The sequence below is a fragment of the Adiantum capillus-veneris genome, chromosome 30 (genome assembly GCF_014529385.1).
Source record: "Adiantum capillus-veneris isolate H3 chromosome 30, ASM1452938v2, whole genome shotgun sequence".
NCBI lineage: Eukaryota > Viridiplantae > Streptophyta > Polypodiopsida > Polypodiales > Pteridaceae > Adiantum > Adiantum capillus-veneris.
In genome coordinates, this window is record NC_140960.1 from 32,607,942 (window position 1) to 32,626,208 (window position 18,267).

At 42.4% G+C, this 18,267-nt stretch overlaps 1 protein-coding gene across 2 annotated transcripts in view; it reads left to right on the top strand.

Annotated features, from left to right (window-relative positions):
• LOC147417761 (3beta-hydroxysteroid-dehydrogenase/decarboxylase-like) overlaps positions 1-18,134 on the top strand; it is a 67,550-nt gene extending 49,416 nt beyond the window's left edge. Inside the window, exons 2-12 of one of the 2 annotated variants that reach the window (XM_086507587.1) lie at positions 14,508-14,597; positions 14,699-14,832; positions 14,915-15,085; positions 15,937-16,068; positions 16,164-16,243; positions 16,332-16,533; positions 16,622-16,739; positions 16,817-16,991; positions 17,073-17,229; positions 17,658-17,697; positions 17,790-18,134. In XM_086507587.1, coding sequence (XP_086363713.1) covers positions 14,508-14,597; positions 14,699-14,832; positions 14,915-15,085; positions 15,937-16,068; positions 16,164-16,243; positions 16,332-16,533; positions 16,622-16,739; positions 16,817-16,991; positions 17,073-17,229; positions 17,658-17,697; positions 17,790-17,956 — 1,466 coding nt within the window. In that variant the 3' untranslated portion in view covers positions 17,957-18,134. Of the gene's footprint in view, positions 1-14,507; positions 14,598-14,698; positions 14,833-14,914; positions 15,086-15,936; positions 16,069-16,163; positions 16,244-16,331; positions 16,534-16,621; positions 16,740-16,816; positions 16,992-17,072; positions 17,230-17,630; positions 17,698-17,789 lie in introns of both variants that reach the window. The other variant, XM_086507586.1, reaches the window with a different exon arrangement.
• The last annotated feature ends 133 nt before the right edge of the window (positions 18,135-18,267 follow it).

Consider the following 18,267-nt stretch of genomic DNA (forward strand, 5'->3'; position numbering starts at 1 on the left):
GTCCGTACAGGTGCCACATCATCATATTTTGATGTGCAAAGTCTTTTGAGTGTGTTCTGCTTTATTTTTAATGCCTTTATGTCACTTGGGGCCCCATCGAACGGGGTCCCCATAAGTTGGTAGGACTTCTTCTTCTGTTGCTTGTTCTTCTTAGGGTTTCTAGAATTAGGGTTTGCAGGTTTTAGGGTTAGGGTTTCCAGAATTAGGGTTTCAACAGTTAGGGTTTTTGGCAGAAATTAGGGTTAGGGTTTTTGCTCTCGGGCAGTCACATCATCTGTAAGTTGGCTTCATTCTTTAGGCTTTGACATGTCAGCAGTTTGTTACATACAATCGCATCTAGATCCACACCGGACCTCACTGATGTCGGATTGACTAATTCTTATTGCGATCATGTCCATAGAATCTCAAGACCGAAATGTTGCAGTCTTTTTATCTTTCAAACCTACACTCAACACATTCACATGAGTGAGGGCACATAAATCAGATTCATTTTCGGGAATTCCTATGTTGAAGTATTTCTTTCATAAAGTCATTCAATAGAATATTGTCAGCCCATCAGTATCCCCACAGTCCAAAGGAAAATGAGTGACTTTATTCATCTTGGTGAACTATGACCAAGGAGCGGAGTGACTCCCCTCTTGGTGCAGTCTGCACCAGATTCAACCCTACTGATCTTCTGGATCTCTCGGAATAGTCAAAGCTAGACCGAAAGCCTCAAGGTAAAGTTCCAATATCTGAGGAGTATCTGCCTCCTCCATCTACTTTGCATTCAATGCCGGGTAGTTCTTGACTAAGAACCGCCGTTCACTTTACCTTTCTCTTTACTTTCCATGTGAGCCAGTATGTGTTTCGGAACGAGAATCTCCTCGCTCTCTTCTATTTCAGGTTGCTCCTCAGGCTCCCTGTCGACTGGCACCTCACCCTTGAAAGGTTTCAAGAGACTCACATGAAAAGCATTGTGAATCTTCCAAGTATCTGGCAACTTCAGTGTGAAGGATACATCATTTATCTTCTCTTGAATCTGAAAAGGGCCATAATACCGCATTCTTAGCTTTGGAAAAAGGGGCTCCTTTCTCTTTCGTTTCCTTAGGTGTCAATCATCTTCCGTCCAACTGCAAGTCTCGTCGATGTCTATCAGCTGCCTTCTTATGCCGTGCTTGAGACTTCTCAAGAGCCTCACGAACGTTGGCAAAAGCAGTATTCAAATCTCTCGCAGACTGATCTGCTTCAAAAATCTTATCCTGGGTCTGGGGAATTCTCCGATCTATCAGCTGATTGCCTTTTCCTTTCTTTCCTTGCGCCCTAGGACCTGTGGGTAGCTTCGCTAGCTTCCCCTGTTCATTGGCACACGAGTTTCAATCATCAGAACCCTGAGACGCACTATCATCTGATCCCCTGTCTCTGGAATCCTTTGATGAACTTGCATCTGTTTCCCTTAGTTCGTCGGAACCTTTGGATGTGCTACCGTCTGATTTTTTCCAGAATTTTGTGATGAGTTGTCATCCGATTCCCCTGATTCATTCTTTTCAATGGCAGACTCTTGCCCTATTGAGGTGGATACTATGCTGTCCATAGGATAAGTCAATGAGCTGGCATGCGTTCCAAATCGCTGCTTATTATGTCCTGTGAGTCTCTGAATGGAGTTAGACTTTTGGTTCAGACAATAGTCTCGATCTCTTTTGGCAAACCCCAGCAAAACTGCTCAATCCCGCTTAATGTAGTCTCTCTGGCAAATAAGTATCCCAAAACCTCTGGCAGTAGTCATCCAATGTATCTTTCTTAGTCATTCTCAAGTGATGCCAAGCCATGATGACATCTCTTTCATATTCATAAGATTCCAAGTTGACGTGAAAATTTTCTTGAATTTTAACCACGTTGCAGGTGCTTCTGTACGATTGCCCTCCTAAACAAACTAGTAAACCGGGGATCTCTGCCTGAAGCAATGGACTCATGCATGCCATGTAATTGGAAAATCTATGAGACAAACAATTTTGCCAAATGATCGGGCTTAACTGTCTTCTTTACCAAAATAAAGTGGGCTTGCTTGCTAATCTGTCAATGACTGTCCAAATCCCATCATGCCCACTTTGGGTCTTGGGAAGATAAAAAAATGAAATCCATAGCAATGCTTTCCTAGGTGCGGGAGGGTATGGGTAAAGGTTGTAGAAGTCCTGCTGCCTTATGCCTGTCAAACTTTTTTTTTGGCATACTAAGCAACTACGAACAAACTCGTCCACATCCTTTTTGAGCCTCGGCCAGTAAAAGTAACAGTCAACACCCTTCAAGGTGGTATCTCTGCCGCGGTGGCCCGAAAAAGGTGGACAATGATACTCTGTCAAATCCTTTTCTCTCAAAGGCTGTGTGACATACATCGTTTTTCGCATCAAATAGCCCTCTCGTGTGGAATAGCCTGCAATTAGCTCCTCACGATGTACCCAGTGAAAGATATCTACAAAATCAGGATTAGTGGCGTACTGATCAATCATACCTTCGAAGCTTCGACGATGTATCGTAGAAATAGCCAAAACCAAGGGCATTCTAGACACACATCTGCCACTAAATTCTTCTGTCCTTGAACATGGACTATCTGGAAATGAAACTGTGACAAGATGTTAGCCCACCGTGTCTAGTTTTCTGAAAACTGCTTCTGCGACAAGAAATAGCGTAAACTTTGATGATTTGTGAAGACGGTAAAGTCAGCTCTGAGTAGATAGTGTCGCCACTGCGTAAGAGCATGGATAATTGCCAAAAGCTCTTTCTCATAAATCTGCGCAACCCGTTCAATACGTGAAAACATCTTGCTCTTGTAAGCTATGAGATGGGCTTCTTGTATCAAGACTGCTGCCAGACTGCGACCACAAGCATCACAGTAAACTTCGAATGTCTGCCAATGCCAACATTGGTCCCATAGGCGACTTTTCCTTGAGAGTCTGAAAGGCTGCAATCTTTGTCGGGCCCCAAGTAAAGGAACCTCTTTTTGAATTAGTGCATGCAAAGGAGAAGCTATCTCTGCAATTTTTTGATTGAACCGCAAATAATATGAGCACAAGCTCGAAAAGATTCGAACTTCATGAACATTCTTCAAATCAGCCAATCACGAATAGTCTCAATTCTGGCTGGGTCCATCTCTACTGAGACGACGTGTCCCAAGAAATTTATCTCAGACAAGAAAAAACTCGCTCTTTTTCGCATTTATAACCGATTTATGCTTCTGCAGTGCTTGGAAAACCTACAATAGATGGTGTCTGTGTTCTGCTTCATTCTTGGAGAAGACGATAATGCCATCAAAGAAAGTGTCCACAAACGATCGGTATTGTCTGAAAATCCTATCCATCATGCGGTTGAATGTAGTCGTAGCATTCGTATGGCCAAATGGCATCACCAAATATTCATACAAACTCAAAAGTCGTCTTGAAAGCTGTCTTGTAAACGTCTCCAAGAGCAACTTGGATCTGATGATAACCACTCTTCGGATCAATTTGGCTAAAGAAAGTGGATAACTTTGTAAGGTGGCCGGTTCGGTGATGTACTACCGGTAATCAAATCAATCGTGTGATCTTTAGGACGTGAAGCAGGCAACTTGCCTGGTAAGCCCTCAGAGAAACGATCAGCGTGAGCTTGCAGAAAATCTTGTTGTTCTTTTTTCGAGGTCTGACATATTCGACCTTTAATGATCATTCAATTCTTTCAAGAAAATCTAATAAACGAAAAGATTGGATTTCATCAAGTGGGACGGACTCGCCTTTCTGTTTTACATCAATTACAATGTCTTTGCCCTTCTCATTTTTCAAGATGTCCTTCCTTGCTCTATGATCGACCATGGCAATGTTCTTGGGGAACAGAGGGATTCCTCGGAGGACGGCACACCCTTCCAAAGGCATGTCCTCGTGCTATAAATACCCTTGACAATGCAAACCTAGTTTGCCAATGACAGGTGTAATGGCAACCTCCCATCAGGGTGCCTCTAGAACATTTTCTCGGGCGTAATTCCAAGTCAAGCCGCCAATTTGGTTGAAATGAAGTTGGTCTTGGCTTGTCTATCAAAGAATATAAGGGCTTCCTGGTATGGCACTTTGCCCCATGCTTTGCAAAGTTCAGTACTTTCTTTCAGCTGGTCAGGGTTGGCGGTTGCCACAAAATCTGGTAGCAGTCCTGCTTTCGTCTTTCCTTTTCTTCCGCGCTTGGCTATTGCTCTATAACTCTTTGGCTTATCTTTTGGTGGTCCGCTGGTTCATCTTCTTTTTAAGAGTTCTGTCCATCTCTTTCTGCGAGTACAGGTTCTGCCTTTTTTTTTCCATCTCTTTCTACGAGTACAGGTTGCATTTTTTTCTTTGCGCTCGTCTGTCCTTTAGCTGCCATCTCGAGTAAATCTCTTTAATTGGGTAATTCTTCAGGTGTTTCGCAAATCTCAGGTCTTTGGAGTAATGGATCAATCTTTTCACACATGTATCAACCTGCATTTGACGTTTGTACTCCGCTTTGAAAAACTTTTCCACCAAGAATTTGTCCAAATCTTCGTTCTTTTCTTCAGTTCCCGTGCCGGATTTCAACTTTTCTTTGCCTGCCCACCGAGAGATGTTATCTCTGTCAGATTCTCCGCAAAAACCCATGTGTAATATGACGTTCTTTATGGCTTATGCCCTGTAAGACAAAGCGATGAAGACGGGAGCGCGCCCGATGCGCGGTGAAGTAAGGGTGGGAGTGTCACAAAGTGATGACGTGGCGGACAGCAGAAACCCTAATTTTCGGAAATCGCGGAGGCTGGAAATTTTTTTTTTTGGAAAATGATGAGCGACGCAAATTTCGCTTTTTCTCTACTTAATGAGAAAGAGAGAGAGAATGCTTTTGCTTTCAAGTTTTGACTCTCTGTGAGAGCAATTGCTTTTGATTTCAAGCTTTTGGGGCTCTGTTTTTGGGCATCCCTTGTAACCTTTAAATTAGTGGTGAGAGCCTCACTTCTTAGAGCATCTGGACGCAGAGTCTGAGAGTGAATCCCGACCCACTCTCTTGTACTTTGAATTGATTAATACAAAAAGAAATACCGAAAGGGGGTGCCAGTCTTTGGGGCCAATATCTCTAGGCACGGAACTCCGCCGGGCCAGTGAAAATCTATTGTGATTCGTGAATTGTTTTGAAGTGGTTATTTGGTGCTGTCGCGATTGATTCTTGACTTGGAGTGTCCAAGTTTGTTACAGTGGTATCAGAGCACGGCCGATTTCTCTTCTACGGGAAATCCGATCTTCGAATTTTTTTTCCGCGGCACCTATGGCTTCACGCAAGGATCAGTCTTGTCCAGCCTAGTACTTCACCGTATTGCTCTCCATATCTTGACACAGAAAGGAGTACCTTTTTTGTGGGGACCCACAGAGGTGAATGCCTTTCAGACATTGAAAGAGAAATTGACTACGGGACCTATTTTGACTTTGCCAGACTTGCAAAAGTCATTCGAAGTATATTGTGATGCTTGTGGTCGTAGTCTGGGTGCGGTCTTGATGCAAGAAGGCCATGTCATAGCTTACGAGAGCCGTTTGTTCTCTAGGCCGGAGATGACAGCACAAATCTATGAGAAAGAGCTTTTGGCGGTTATCCATGCTCTTACTCAGTGGCGGCATTACCTACTCGGAGCGGATTTTATTGTCTTTACAGACCATCAGAGTTTGCGCTACTTTTTGTCACAGAAGCAGCTTTCGGAAAAGCAGATGCGGTGGGCGAACATCTTGTCACAGTTCCACTTCCAGATTGGTCCATGTGTATGGACAGAAGAATGTGGTGACAGATGCTTTGTCTCGGAAACCGTTGGTTCTGGCTATTTCCGTGATACATCATAGGAGCTTCGAGGATATGGTCGATCAGTATGGCACAGATACAGATTTTGCAGATATTTTCACACGGATACGGGATGGGGAGACAGTAGCGAGATACTCCCTTCGGGAAGGCTACTTGATGAGAAAGACTATGTTGTGTGTTACACAGCCGTTGAGGGAAAAGGTTATAACTGAATGCCATTGTCCACCTTTTATGGGTCACCGCGGCATTGCTACCACCATGAAGGGGGTAGAGAGATACTTCTTTTGGCCGAGACTCAAAAAGGATGTGGAAGAGTTGTGCGCAGTATGCCAGAAGGTCACGTTTGACAGCATAAGGCACAGGGATTGTTACAGCCTTTACCCATACCCACCCGCCCCTGGGAAAATATTGAAATGGCTTTCATTTTTGATCTCCCGAGAACACAGAATGATCACGTTGATTTTTTGATTACATGGCACGTCTGAGACGATTGTCTCCGACAGAGACCCCGGATTTATGAGTTTGTTTTGGAAGGCAATTTGGGAGAACATTGGCACGCAGTTGCAGTTCTCATCATCGTTCCACTTGCAGACTGACGGGCAATCTGAGATTGCCAATTCAGTGGTTTTAGATTTATTGAAGTCTTGTATCTCAGATCAGAAGACTCAATGGGAAAAGAACTTACCTTTGGTGGAATTTGTCTACAATAACACGATACACTCTTCGACGGGGAAGACGCCATGTGAGATTGTTGAAAGTGCTACGAAGGTTCCATCCTTCCTGAGCACGAAAGATTAGATATTGGAAGCGGATGAATATTCGCAAGATTTGGATACGGCTTTTGCCAAGGTTCGCGAGACTTTGCAGGAGTCTCAAGAACGGCAGAAAAAGGCAGCGGATCGCCATCGTCACGACTTGAAATTGAAGGAGGATGATTGGGTGCTCTTACGTTTTGAGAAGGCACGCCTACGAAAGAAAAAGGGAAAGGAGAGGCTTTTTCCAAAGCTTAGTATGCGATACTACGGACCTTTCCAGATCACTGACAAGATAAATGATGTCTCCTTCCGATTGAAACTGCCAGATACTTGGAGGATTCACAATGCATTGCATGTGAGTCTCTTGAAACCTGTTAAGGGTGATGTGCCTGATGATGGGGAGCCTGATGAGCAACCCGAAGTGGAAGAAAAGGAGGAGATCCTTGTTCCTGAATAGATTTTTGCACATAACGATACGAAGAAAGGTAAAGTCCGAAGGCGGTTCTTGGTTAAGTTCAAGAACTTTCCTGCATTTGATGCGAAGTGGATGGAGGAGGAGGACCTAGCAAATACTCCGCGGATTGTGAAACTTTACCTCGATGTTTTGGTTTAGCATAGTCTACTCCAAACGGAACCCAGAATTGAGCTTGGCCGGAGATCTGATGCAGTGGGATGCACAAGAGGGGAGTCACTCCGCTCCCTTGTCAACAGATGCCTCGATTTTGATACTAAAGTGACTGATGTCTCTTTGAGCTTCAGGGATACTGAGAGCTGACAGTATTCTGCTGTATGACTTCATGAAATGGAATTCCGGAATATGAGACTTATTTGTTCTTGAATTCTTGTGAGTGCAGGAACTGATAGACGAAATGACTGTAGCATTTTGTTCTTGATCTCGAATAGACATGGTTGCAATAGGGGTTAGTCAATCGGACATCGATGAGGTCCCGATTGGACCTTGATGTGATTGCTAGCTACATTGCCGATAAATCATGGTCTAAGATCTGAATGAATGTTGAATGTCATGTGATGTCCTGTGATGTCTGGTGATGTTCTGTGATGTCGTGTGATGTGACTGTCGATTTTGTACATGTGCTAGATGTGTGTTTCTAGTACGTAGGTACTAACAGTAAGTGTCTGCTAAGACGGTTTATGGCTTTTGTCGGTTTTGCAGGCGTAATCGCGGTCGATTACAATGCTTTCAAGAGGGGGGTATGTCACAAAGTGATGACGTGGCGGACAACAGAAACCCTAATTTCTGCTAGAAACCCTAATTTTCGGAAATCGCGGAGGCTGGAATTTTTTTTTTGAAAATGATGAGCGACGCAAATTTCGCTTTTTCTCTACTTAATGAGAAAGAGAGAGAGAATGCTTTTGCTTTCAAGTTTTGACTCTGTTAGAGAGAGAGAGCAATTGCTTTTGATTTCAAGCTTTTGGGGCTCTGTTTCTGGGCATCCCTTGTAACCTTTAAATTAGTGGTGAGGGCCTCACTCCTTAGAGCATCTGGACGCAGAGTCTGAGAGTGAATCCCGACCTACTCTCTTGTACTTTGAATTGATTAATACAAAAAGAAATACCGAAAGGGGCGCCAATCTTTGGGGCCAATATCTCTAGGCACGGAATTCCGTCGGGCCAGTGCAAATCTATTGTGATCTGTGAATTGTTTTGAAGTGGTTATTTGGTGCTGTCGCGATTGATTCTTGACTTGGAGTGTCCAAGTTTGTTACAGGGAGTGCCTAATAAGCCCGGGGTCGGGACACGAAGATTCTCTCACAAAAACCTGCATATGCTGCAAAAAGGATCGGATCCTCCATAGAAGAAGAATTTTTCTGAGCTCTGATACCATTGTAATAAGCTTGGACACTCCAAGCGCGAAATCAATTGCAACACACGAACAGAAACTTCAAAATCACTGAACTTTAATAGAGAGAGAGAGAGAGGGTCGACACGGCTCGGCGTAGTTCCGTGCCTAGAGGTATTGGCCCCAAAGTTTGGCGCCCTTTTCGGTATTTCTTTATCATTCATGATTGCAAAGTACAACTCCCGAGGGACCTCTGCTCTCAGACTCTGCGTCAGTACATAGGATATCCAAAAGAAGATCCCCATAAGCAATCAGTTCAAAAGCACTTTCACCTAAAAGCTTTGGTCCCTAAAAGCTAGCAGTGGAGATTCCCAAAAGTAGCCAGTGTAATTTGTGGAAATTCGTACAGCTTGCCACGTGGCACTTGCAACCAAATGACAGAAATTCCGTACGGCCTTGCCATGTCAGCATCCGTACGATCTGCCACGTCAGCATGCCAACGCATCTTACGGAAATCACTTTCAAGGTTCAAACTTCTGTCTTTTAGGGTTTCGGGCCCCACTACCGGTGCTTTATAAGTTCTTCAAGTTAGTCTGTTCAGTTTCTTTCGACCACTTGGCCATTTCTCTGCTAGATGGTCATGCCACGTCATCACTTTGTGACAACTACTATATTGTGTAAGCATTGCTGCATGATGCATGTGCGTAATTCGAGCCAAAATGACAAGGAGCTACAAAATGAAAATTTTGTTGAGATACCAAATATCCCAAAGAACTCAAAACGGCTCTCGTTGGAAAAGATGCCTTTTGATGATACATGAATATACCATCATTTTGGGGGAGGGCTAAATGATAGTTGTTTTTCGGCTTTCCAATTTTGGAACAACAAGCTATTGCCCAAAGGCACGTGTTTGAAAAATTCACCTTTTTTTCTTTTTGTACATAGATGTGTGTGTTACCAATCACTTCCAAAAATAAAAAAATAAAAAGCCAAAAAGATATTATGGCCCACTTTTTGCGTGTAAATATTTTCTCTTGCCTATAGTCTAACTATTTTGAATTTGATTACTCCACATTTTGAGAGTTTGCACATTTTACTATCTTATATATATATATATATATAAGTGTGCATTTTTACTAGGCCTAAGTAAGCCAGTATGCACATTTTACTATCTATAATAGTTTTATACCATATTCAGCCACGTCTATGTCTCAGGCATTGGATATTCTCACTCAAGCCTCCAATAAGCTTGGCGTGACTCTTCTCCAAACCCACATCTATACCTTTCACTTTCACAAGTATTTTTATGCCATATTCAGCCACGTCTGTCTCATGCATTGGATAGTCTCACTCAAGCCTCCAATAAGCTTGGTGTGACTCTTCTCCAAAACCCACACGTATACCTTGCACTTTCACAAACATTTTTCACTAGTAGATAAGTTTCCTTTGCATATATATGTTTTTTTCTCTCAATAAAAAGCAAAATTTCCTATCACCCATCAATAATTGAGGTACTCTTCTTATTTTATTTTCTTATTTTATATATTTTTATATTTTTAATATTTTCATATATTTATTTTCTCGTTTGTAGATGCCATAAGTTGATCATCCTAGATTCCATGACAAGTCAATGGGATAGGTTATTTTGTTCTTCTTGTATATATTTTTTATTCATAGATAATCCTCATCCATGCATGCAAAAGGAGCATCTTTAATGGTTTATGTCATGCTATGATGCATGGAGGGGCTCACTTTGGGAGCCTTATGCAAATTCATCAAAAGGAGCAGTAAGGGAAAACAAGCATTTTGGTGGAATTTTTGGCGTCCTCCTCGACTCCGATTTTTTAAGAAGTGGTCAAATTAGAAAATATAGACCACGAGAGGAATAATCTCTCCAAATTTTTTCATAATTTTTGAAGCTACCACCGTTGAGATGATTTTTGTGGTGGACCCCGATCTGTCCACTTTTCTCACAAGTCACCCCTAGTCTTCTCACTTTTACACACACACATACACACTCATTCCTCTCTATCCCTCACTCAAACCTGCACCTTCCATGGCTTCTCTCATCCTCTTCACCATTACCCTCCCCTCTCACCTCCATAGCTCTCATATTTGATTAGCTTGTAAAATAAGGTTACCAATAACCTTAATGAGGGGTCTCCAACATATAAATAGGTCACCCTCTTTCTTGTAAATGATCTCGTATCTTCCACATAGCACCCCAGCAATATATGTGTGAGGAGAGACTTAGGTGTAGTGACTACTTTGTGATCTTCACACTTGGTGTGAGGGAAGCTTGACAGTACACATTGCAAGTTAGAGAGTGTGAATGCCATATCCCGAACCAATATTGTACATGCTCTTCCGTTATCAACAAGTTGAGGTTTTGGTGCTTCAAAGGCGTGTTTTGGCTTTAAATCTTCGTCTTTTTATTTATTTATGTGGTTTGGTAAATGCATGGCGACTCGTATCTTTTAAGTTCTGTCATTTGAGCTTGTTTGAGAAAGTGGTTAGTGTGTTTTCATGCCTAATTCTTGTCCATTGTAAGAGGGTATGGTGGTGAGAGGTGTCTCATAGCCCTAAGAGAATGTGTGTGTGATGGCAATGGTTAGCATTCACTAAGCATTGGTTTAGTTGTGTACAAGCTCCGTAAAAGCGTCTTAATAAACAATATCATGTTGCAAGTTTACAAACCAGGTATTGTACAAACTCCATTCCTCTCTCTCTTCCCTTGCTCTACATCATTTTTGCTCCACTTAGTGCTTGTCTTTGTGTGGGATTGTTTGTGTGTGTTTTGTTGTGCCTCTTTTGGTCGTGACAAAATCCGCTTGCGTCCTAGTTCGCATCCCATATAACTAGGTGGCGCCCCTTTTCTTGTTTGGGTTTGGCTGTGGGTTTGTTGTTGTGTTTTGTGCTTGTGGTTTCCCTAGCCCCAATTGAGTAGCACGGGAGTCTTGAGGAGTGTTTAGAGGTCGCTTCTCTTGCTGCCCGCCTCGGACCGCCTCAGTGGGAGGCGTGATGAGGGAGACGTTGAACAGCTCATGGCCCGGACCAAGATGGTTATTTGCGGGGGGAGTGTTCATCAACGGATTTATGTTTTCGTCTCTTGTACCATGCATATGCGAGCATTTTTGTTGCATTGTGATGTGCCGACCATTGAATATTCCTTATTGGGTGAGATTGCTTGGGTATGTAATTTTAGTACATCAAGACACCTGTTGGAGATTAGCGCGGTCTGGGTGTGATGGCTAATTTTGCTACGTCAGAATATCAAGAGCTCTGATCTGAAATGAGAATATACTCCTCTTTTCTGGGAAGCCAACAACCCAGGATATCAAGAGCTCCAATTTGAAATGAGAAAACTGATTGTCCCTTAGAATGACGCGCGTTTCGTTTTACGTGATTGTGCTGATGCGGCACTTGTACGGATTTCCGTAATTTACGTTGACTGATTTCAGCACCAGCTTTTGGGCTAGACGCTTTTAGAACTTGAAGCTTTTCATGGCCAAGGGCCTTTAAATATGTGCTATGTGCTCAGTCTCTCACATGCTCCCGCGTTTGGCTGTGGGTCGTAGAGGTGCAGAGAGTACCGGCATTGTATTGAGTTCAAGCAATAAAAGAAATACCGAAAGGGGCGCCAAGGTTTGGGGCCAGTGCTTTCTTGGGGTGGAACTCCGCCTCTCCTCGTCTTGTGTGTCGTGCATCTCTTTCAGTTCAGTGTTATTTGAAGTGCTTAAAGTTGTTCAATCTGTTCATTTCCGTTGGCGCGTTGTGCTCGCCCCTGTTACACCGTCCAAAACCTTCTGGACATGAGGCAGCGCAAGGAGTTATTGCAATTTTGCAAGTTGAACTCGTACTCGCGGAAGCTCTTCTTCAGTGGTTCTCCCTTGACTTGTCATGGCTCTTCTCGTACCTTCTAACACATATTGATGAGTGGCATGACCTAACTGGCAGATGCTGGCTAAGGGGCCTAAACCCTAATGGAAGAAGCAAAAGAAGTTTTTACTAACTTGCAGATTTTGACTGAGTGGCCCAAAGAGGGTTAGGTTTAAAACTCAATTCTACCAACTTACCAAGACCTGGTTGAGGGCCTAAACACTTAAAAATAAAGCAAAAGGACCAAACTTGTGTAAAGATGCTGATGTGGCAGATCGTACGGATTTCCACGTTTTATAGTAGTCTACTGACGTGGCACAATGTACGGAATTATGTGTTTTAAGGGCAGCTCTCTGAGCGTAAATTTTTGGAAGCTTTTGGGAGCCAATGCTTTTATTGTAAGTGCCTTTGAATAGGCCAGGGGCCTTTATAAGTGTGCCAGGGCCTCTTCTCTTGGTAGATTAGCTTGGAAGCACTATGAGAGAGAGGACCCACCCTTGGACATTGTACTCTTGCAAAGTAATAATAAAGGAATATCGGAAGGGGCATTAATCTTTGGGGCCAGTGCATCTTAGCTCGGAACTCCACCATGCCGTGTCAACTCTCCTCTTCTCTCTCTCTCCCCCCCTCTCTCCCTCCCTCTATTCAACTTTATTTAGTTGCTTGCACATGTGTTGCAATAGATCTTTTGTTTGGAGTGTCCAAGTCTATTATAGTGGTATCGGAGCTCAGATGATTCTTCTTCTATGAAGGATCTGATTCCTTTTCCGCAACACACATAGATTCAGGGAGTGGATCCGGCAGGGAGGAATCTATTCCACATACTTGCAAGAGTGAGGAAACCAACCAAGGATCTATCGGGAGTCGGCCTCTTTCCGAGGAATCGGGGGTAGAGCACGACCCATTCCTAGTAAGCGGCCTCGATAGGATGGAGTTTCAACATCAATTGCAGGTTGACACTTGTGCTAATCATATGCTCAAGATCTACAGTATGCAAAGTTTCTGAAGAATCATCCACTTGAAGAGATTCGTTCACGATGGTAGGCTGCCATTCACTCTGTCACAAAGACGGGCACCAAGTGCCAATAGAAAAGAACAGACTGAACAGACTTTTAGCACTTAAATAACAACTGAACTGAGAGAGAGAGAGAGAGAGACGACAAACGACACGGAGTGGCGGAATTCCACCCCAGAGAGTATTGGCTCCAAACCTTGGCGCCCCTTTCGGTATTTCTTTATATTGCATCAACATAGTACAAGCCGGTCATCCACGCTCTGCACCTTCTCCAGGAAGCATGCCAGAGAATGAGCTCTAACCTCATATTTAAAGGCCCTTGGCTTGAAAAGCAGTTACAGTGAAAAGCTTCAAACTCAAAAGCAACTGGTCCAAAAAGTACTAGCACCAAAATCTGTTAGCGCGTTTTGTGGAAATCTGCCACGTCAGCACTGTCAACGGAGTTTTAGGGCTGTCCGTCCGTACAGCTGCCACGTCATCAGTCCACGCGCGCGCGCGCGTGTGTGTGGGTCCTGCCTTATTTTAATGTCTTTCTGTCACTTGGGCCCCATCGGACGGGGTCCCCATAAGTTGGTAGGACTTCTTCTTTTGCTGTTGCTTGTTCTTCTTAGGGTGTAGGCCCCTCGGCCGTGATCTGAAGGTTGGCTCTGTTCTTCAGTGACTTGACACGTCAGCAGTTTGTGACAACTCACCTCTCAAGTCGGCCACGAAACAGAAAGCAAAGATGAGTGCAAACAAGCAAAAGCTGTATTCTAGGTATTGTGGTGCAAAACTGTAGATCAGCAGAAACCTTGTTGTGATTACATATAGTTTTTGTACATATGACAGCCAAGGGATGGTACATGCAGGCTTTAAGAGAAAATGGCTCTCTTAACACTAACTGTGTCCAAACGTTTTTCTATAGTTCTTGTATCTCAGTAGTGGATAGGTATTGTGGTGCAAAACCATATATCAGCAGAAACCTTTGTTAAAGTGAAACTTGCGAAAGTTCCTATCTACATTGCTCAAAGAAACTTAAAAGAATATTTTATATTGGCTGGTAAATTGGATGTATGAATTTATAGTTGTGGTCACTCGGAAGCATTTTGAGTCAAATGGAAAATCTATAGTGGAATTTGCATGCGTTCTGGGTGGAGTGGAAAACATTAAGCACGTTTCAATTTTCTTCGTGTCATTTCTACAAATTGGCACAAGTAATTTTTAAAAATAAAATTGGAGGCTACAAATTTTTTACCTCCATGTTCCATGTATGTACTTGTTGGGGTTGCAGCTTGCAAGGGAGCCGATGCAGTCTTTCATATGGCTGCTCCAGATTCTTCAATTAACAATTTCAACCTCCATTACAGTGTTACCGTTGAAGGTCGTTATGACTCAACTCACAGACAATTCAATTGAATTTTTGCAATGAAAATGAAACAAAAGCAAAGAATCGAGTATTTATGGTTGTATTATGATTTGCAGGAACTCGCAATGTAGTGAACGCGTGCATCTCAAATAATGTGCGTAAGCTTATATATACCAGTTCTCCAAGTGCTGTGTTTGACGGTGTCCGTGCCATTATAAATGGAGACGAAAGCATGCCGTACCCTGAGCGGGTGTGTTTTTCTTGTCCCATATTAAGTTGCTACTTTTTTGTATAGCCAATCATGTTCTTTATTTTTCTACTGTCATCTGTAGCACAATGATATCTACTCTGAAACAAAAGCACAAGCAGAGGCTATTGTTCTTGCAGCAAATGGAAAGTCTGGTTTAGTAACATGTGCCCTCCGTCCAAGTAGTATCTTTGGCCCTGGTGACAGATTGCTGGTTCCATCTCTTGTTGCCGCAGCTAGATCAGGAAAAATGAAGGTATGGATAAGGCAAGTCAAATTTGTTTCAATGTACCTGTCAGAATGGGGGCTATTCTCGCTTGATTAAGGATTTGTAAAATTTTTATTGAAATGATTTTGACATATGTCTTAACTTCGTTTTGCTTACATACATCCTAAATTGCTGTATGTTTACTGCTAGATATACACTAGGTCATACTAATGAAGGATTTGCCTATTTTGCAATTAAAAGCAGGCAAAAGGAACACAGAAGGTGTAGGACATCATTTTATGACATGAGCTTCTCTCTTATGTTCTCCTGAGAGCAAAGAATAGCTCTCAAAACTTGCACGTAGGTGGTGTCTAAATCCCGGACAAATTCATCCGCTACGAATAGCTTTTCCTTCGCGAAAAGGATGGGTTGCAGCATAGTGGGAGCATAGGCTTTCCATAAACAATCTCAAAGGGAGCCTTATCCGTAGTTGAGTGTACAGTATTCTTACGGGCAGACTCTACAAGAGGCAAGTACTGTTCCCAATCTGTGCGTGTATCTGAAAAACATGTAATTTTAGAAGGTCTAGCCTTGTGGAATCAGCAATCTCACTTTGCTCATCTGTATGAGGATGATAGGCAGAAGAAAAGTCTAGCCGTGTCCCTAGATTCTCAAATAAAGCTCACCAAAAGAGGCTAGTCATGCGAAGATCTCTGTCGTTGAGTTAATGGGAGACATTCTCACTACTTGGTAACTTTTTCCATCTAGTCGTCAGGATCTGCAGGATGTATACATCTTGGGAAGAGAGTCCAGTTTGTTTAAAGCTCAGTTCTGCAAATATTTTTCGCTTGAAACACATTTTTAGTTTGTTGACGGTGGACTTTGTTGATGTATTTCAGTTTATTCTGGGTGACGGAAAAAACGTGTATGATTTCACATATGTGGAGAATGTGGCCCATGCACATGTTTGTGCAGAGAAAGCTCTCGACGTGAACAATAGTTATACTGGTGATGTTGCTGCTGCTGGTAAAGTAAGTGACAATTGCTGTAAGTTTAATCAGAACCTCTTATCATTTGGGATCTAAAAATTTTAGTCCATGATTTCTTTCTTGGTTTTAATTCACAGGCTTATTTCGTCACCAATAAAGAGCCAATCCCATTCTGGACATTCATTTCGGAAATTTTAGAAGGGCTTGGATATGAAAGGTAAATGCCTGTTTCATGTCCTTTCAATTGAATGGTTGAATGAAGATGACAATATTGATGGCTGGGACAAATTCTCGACTTCTTACAGACCCAAAATCCATTTGCCTATCAAGCTCTTGATGCCCATTGCGTGTTTGGTAGCTTGGGCCTATGAACACTTGCCCTTTTTGTTTGGAGGAAAGCCACCTCAATTTACTCCCTCAAGGTTACGGTTAGTTTCTTCTTGGCGTACGTTCAAGTGTGATAGGGCTGCTAAACTCCTCGGTTATCATCCAGTTGTTCCCTTAGAGGTAGGTCTTCATAGGATTTCATAGGATTTTAAGAAGAGCTAGTCATAATATCTGGTTTTGATGTTGATGTTGAATTGCATTTGTTCAGGAAGGAATGAGACGGACTGTAGAGTCCTATACTCATCTTCGTGCTGAATCAAAAGGTGTGAAGTCTAGAGAGTTCAAAGTAGTTTCCAAGTCACACAGATTGCTTGGTGAAGGTGTAGGTAATCCGACAGCCTGAGTTGATTTTGAAGGTTTGAAAGGCGAGGTGTTTGTGTTTATATGTTCTCTAATGATGCAGTTTCAGAGCTACTGCTGTGGAGAAATGTAAGGAACACTTTGATATTTGGGCTTGCAGTATCGGCCTTATTATACTACTTCCTTATTTCGAGTGTAACAGTAATATCTGCCGTCTCAAAGCTCCTTTTAGTGCTTATAGCAGCCACATTTCTCCAAAACTTCCTACCTACATCAATGTAAGTAGGCAACTTGTGTTGGTATTTGTAATTTTCGCTTGTAAGTTTACCATAAAAAATGGGCTTGAATATGCTTAATAGGTTTGGTTCTCAAAGGAAGGTTTTAGCTTCATTTTCCTTTGAAGTGCCTGAAGACAAAATGGACTCCGCTTCTAAGTGGGTACGTGGTGCTTGGAATGACTCTTGGAACACTTTGGAAGATGCTGTTCACAAGCGCAATTTTACTTCGTTGGGCAAGGTAAAGGCATTGCCTACACATTTTGGAAGTTGCTTTCATTCCACAATCATTTCAATCTCACACTTGAACCGTTAAAGCAGAATGTAGTTAGAGAGTATATGAAAGATAAGGATTGTAAGCTTAGTGAAAGTCTGTCAAGAATCTGCTCATAGTCCAGTGTTGTTCTGCCTTCATGAATGTGATAGTGAGTCATCAAAGAAATTGTTGTGTGAAAAAAAAGAAATGGAGATAGAGGGACAGAGAATGTATGTGCATTGAGGATTGGGAGAGAGAGAGAGAGAGAGAGAGAGAGAGAGAGAGAGAGAGAGAGAGAGAGAGAGAGAGAGAGAGAGAGAGTATCTTGTGACTTCTCTTGTGACTTTTGTAGTTGTCATAATAAGCCGATGACATTTTTAACGCAGGTATTGCTGTTTGGTTTTATGATGAAGGTCCTAGGTAGATATTCTTTTGCAACAGTGATTTTAACAGGTGACTCTTCACTATCTTCTATTTGTACTCTGGCTTAAGACACGTTGTATTCAAGAAATTCACAGGTTTGAGTGTTTGATCGAAATCAACAGGTTGGGCTCTTCTGTTCCTTGTCTTTTATCTTTATGACCGATATGAGTTGGAGATAGATAGTTTTGTTGGGTCCATGAAGGAGTTCGTATCTCAGAGGCACGCAATACTAATGGAGAGAGTATCATACCTCCAGCAAGAAAGGAACTCAAAGAACAAAGGCTTTTAAGCTAAACTTCAGAGGTTTTACTTTAAAAGGGTGCTCCTAATTTTATTCTTTTAAAATATTCATTGAGTGGGATTCTTTATCCATAATTCGAGCAACATTTTTGTTGGTTCAATTAACATCAATGTAGCACTTATGGTTGTGGGTAGAAGCAATTAATAAAAGGATTTTTGTTGGGCAATGGAGTTTGAAGTCATTTTTAACATACGTCTCTGGAAAAGCTGAATCACAATTGTGGATGCCGAGTAGTATGTGAACCTCGAAACTTGCAGGTGCTTAGTAAAGGAGAAATGATTCAATTGAATAGAACCATA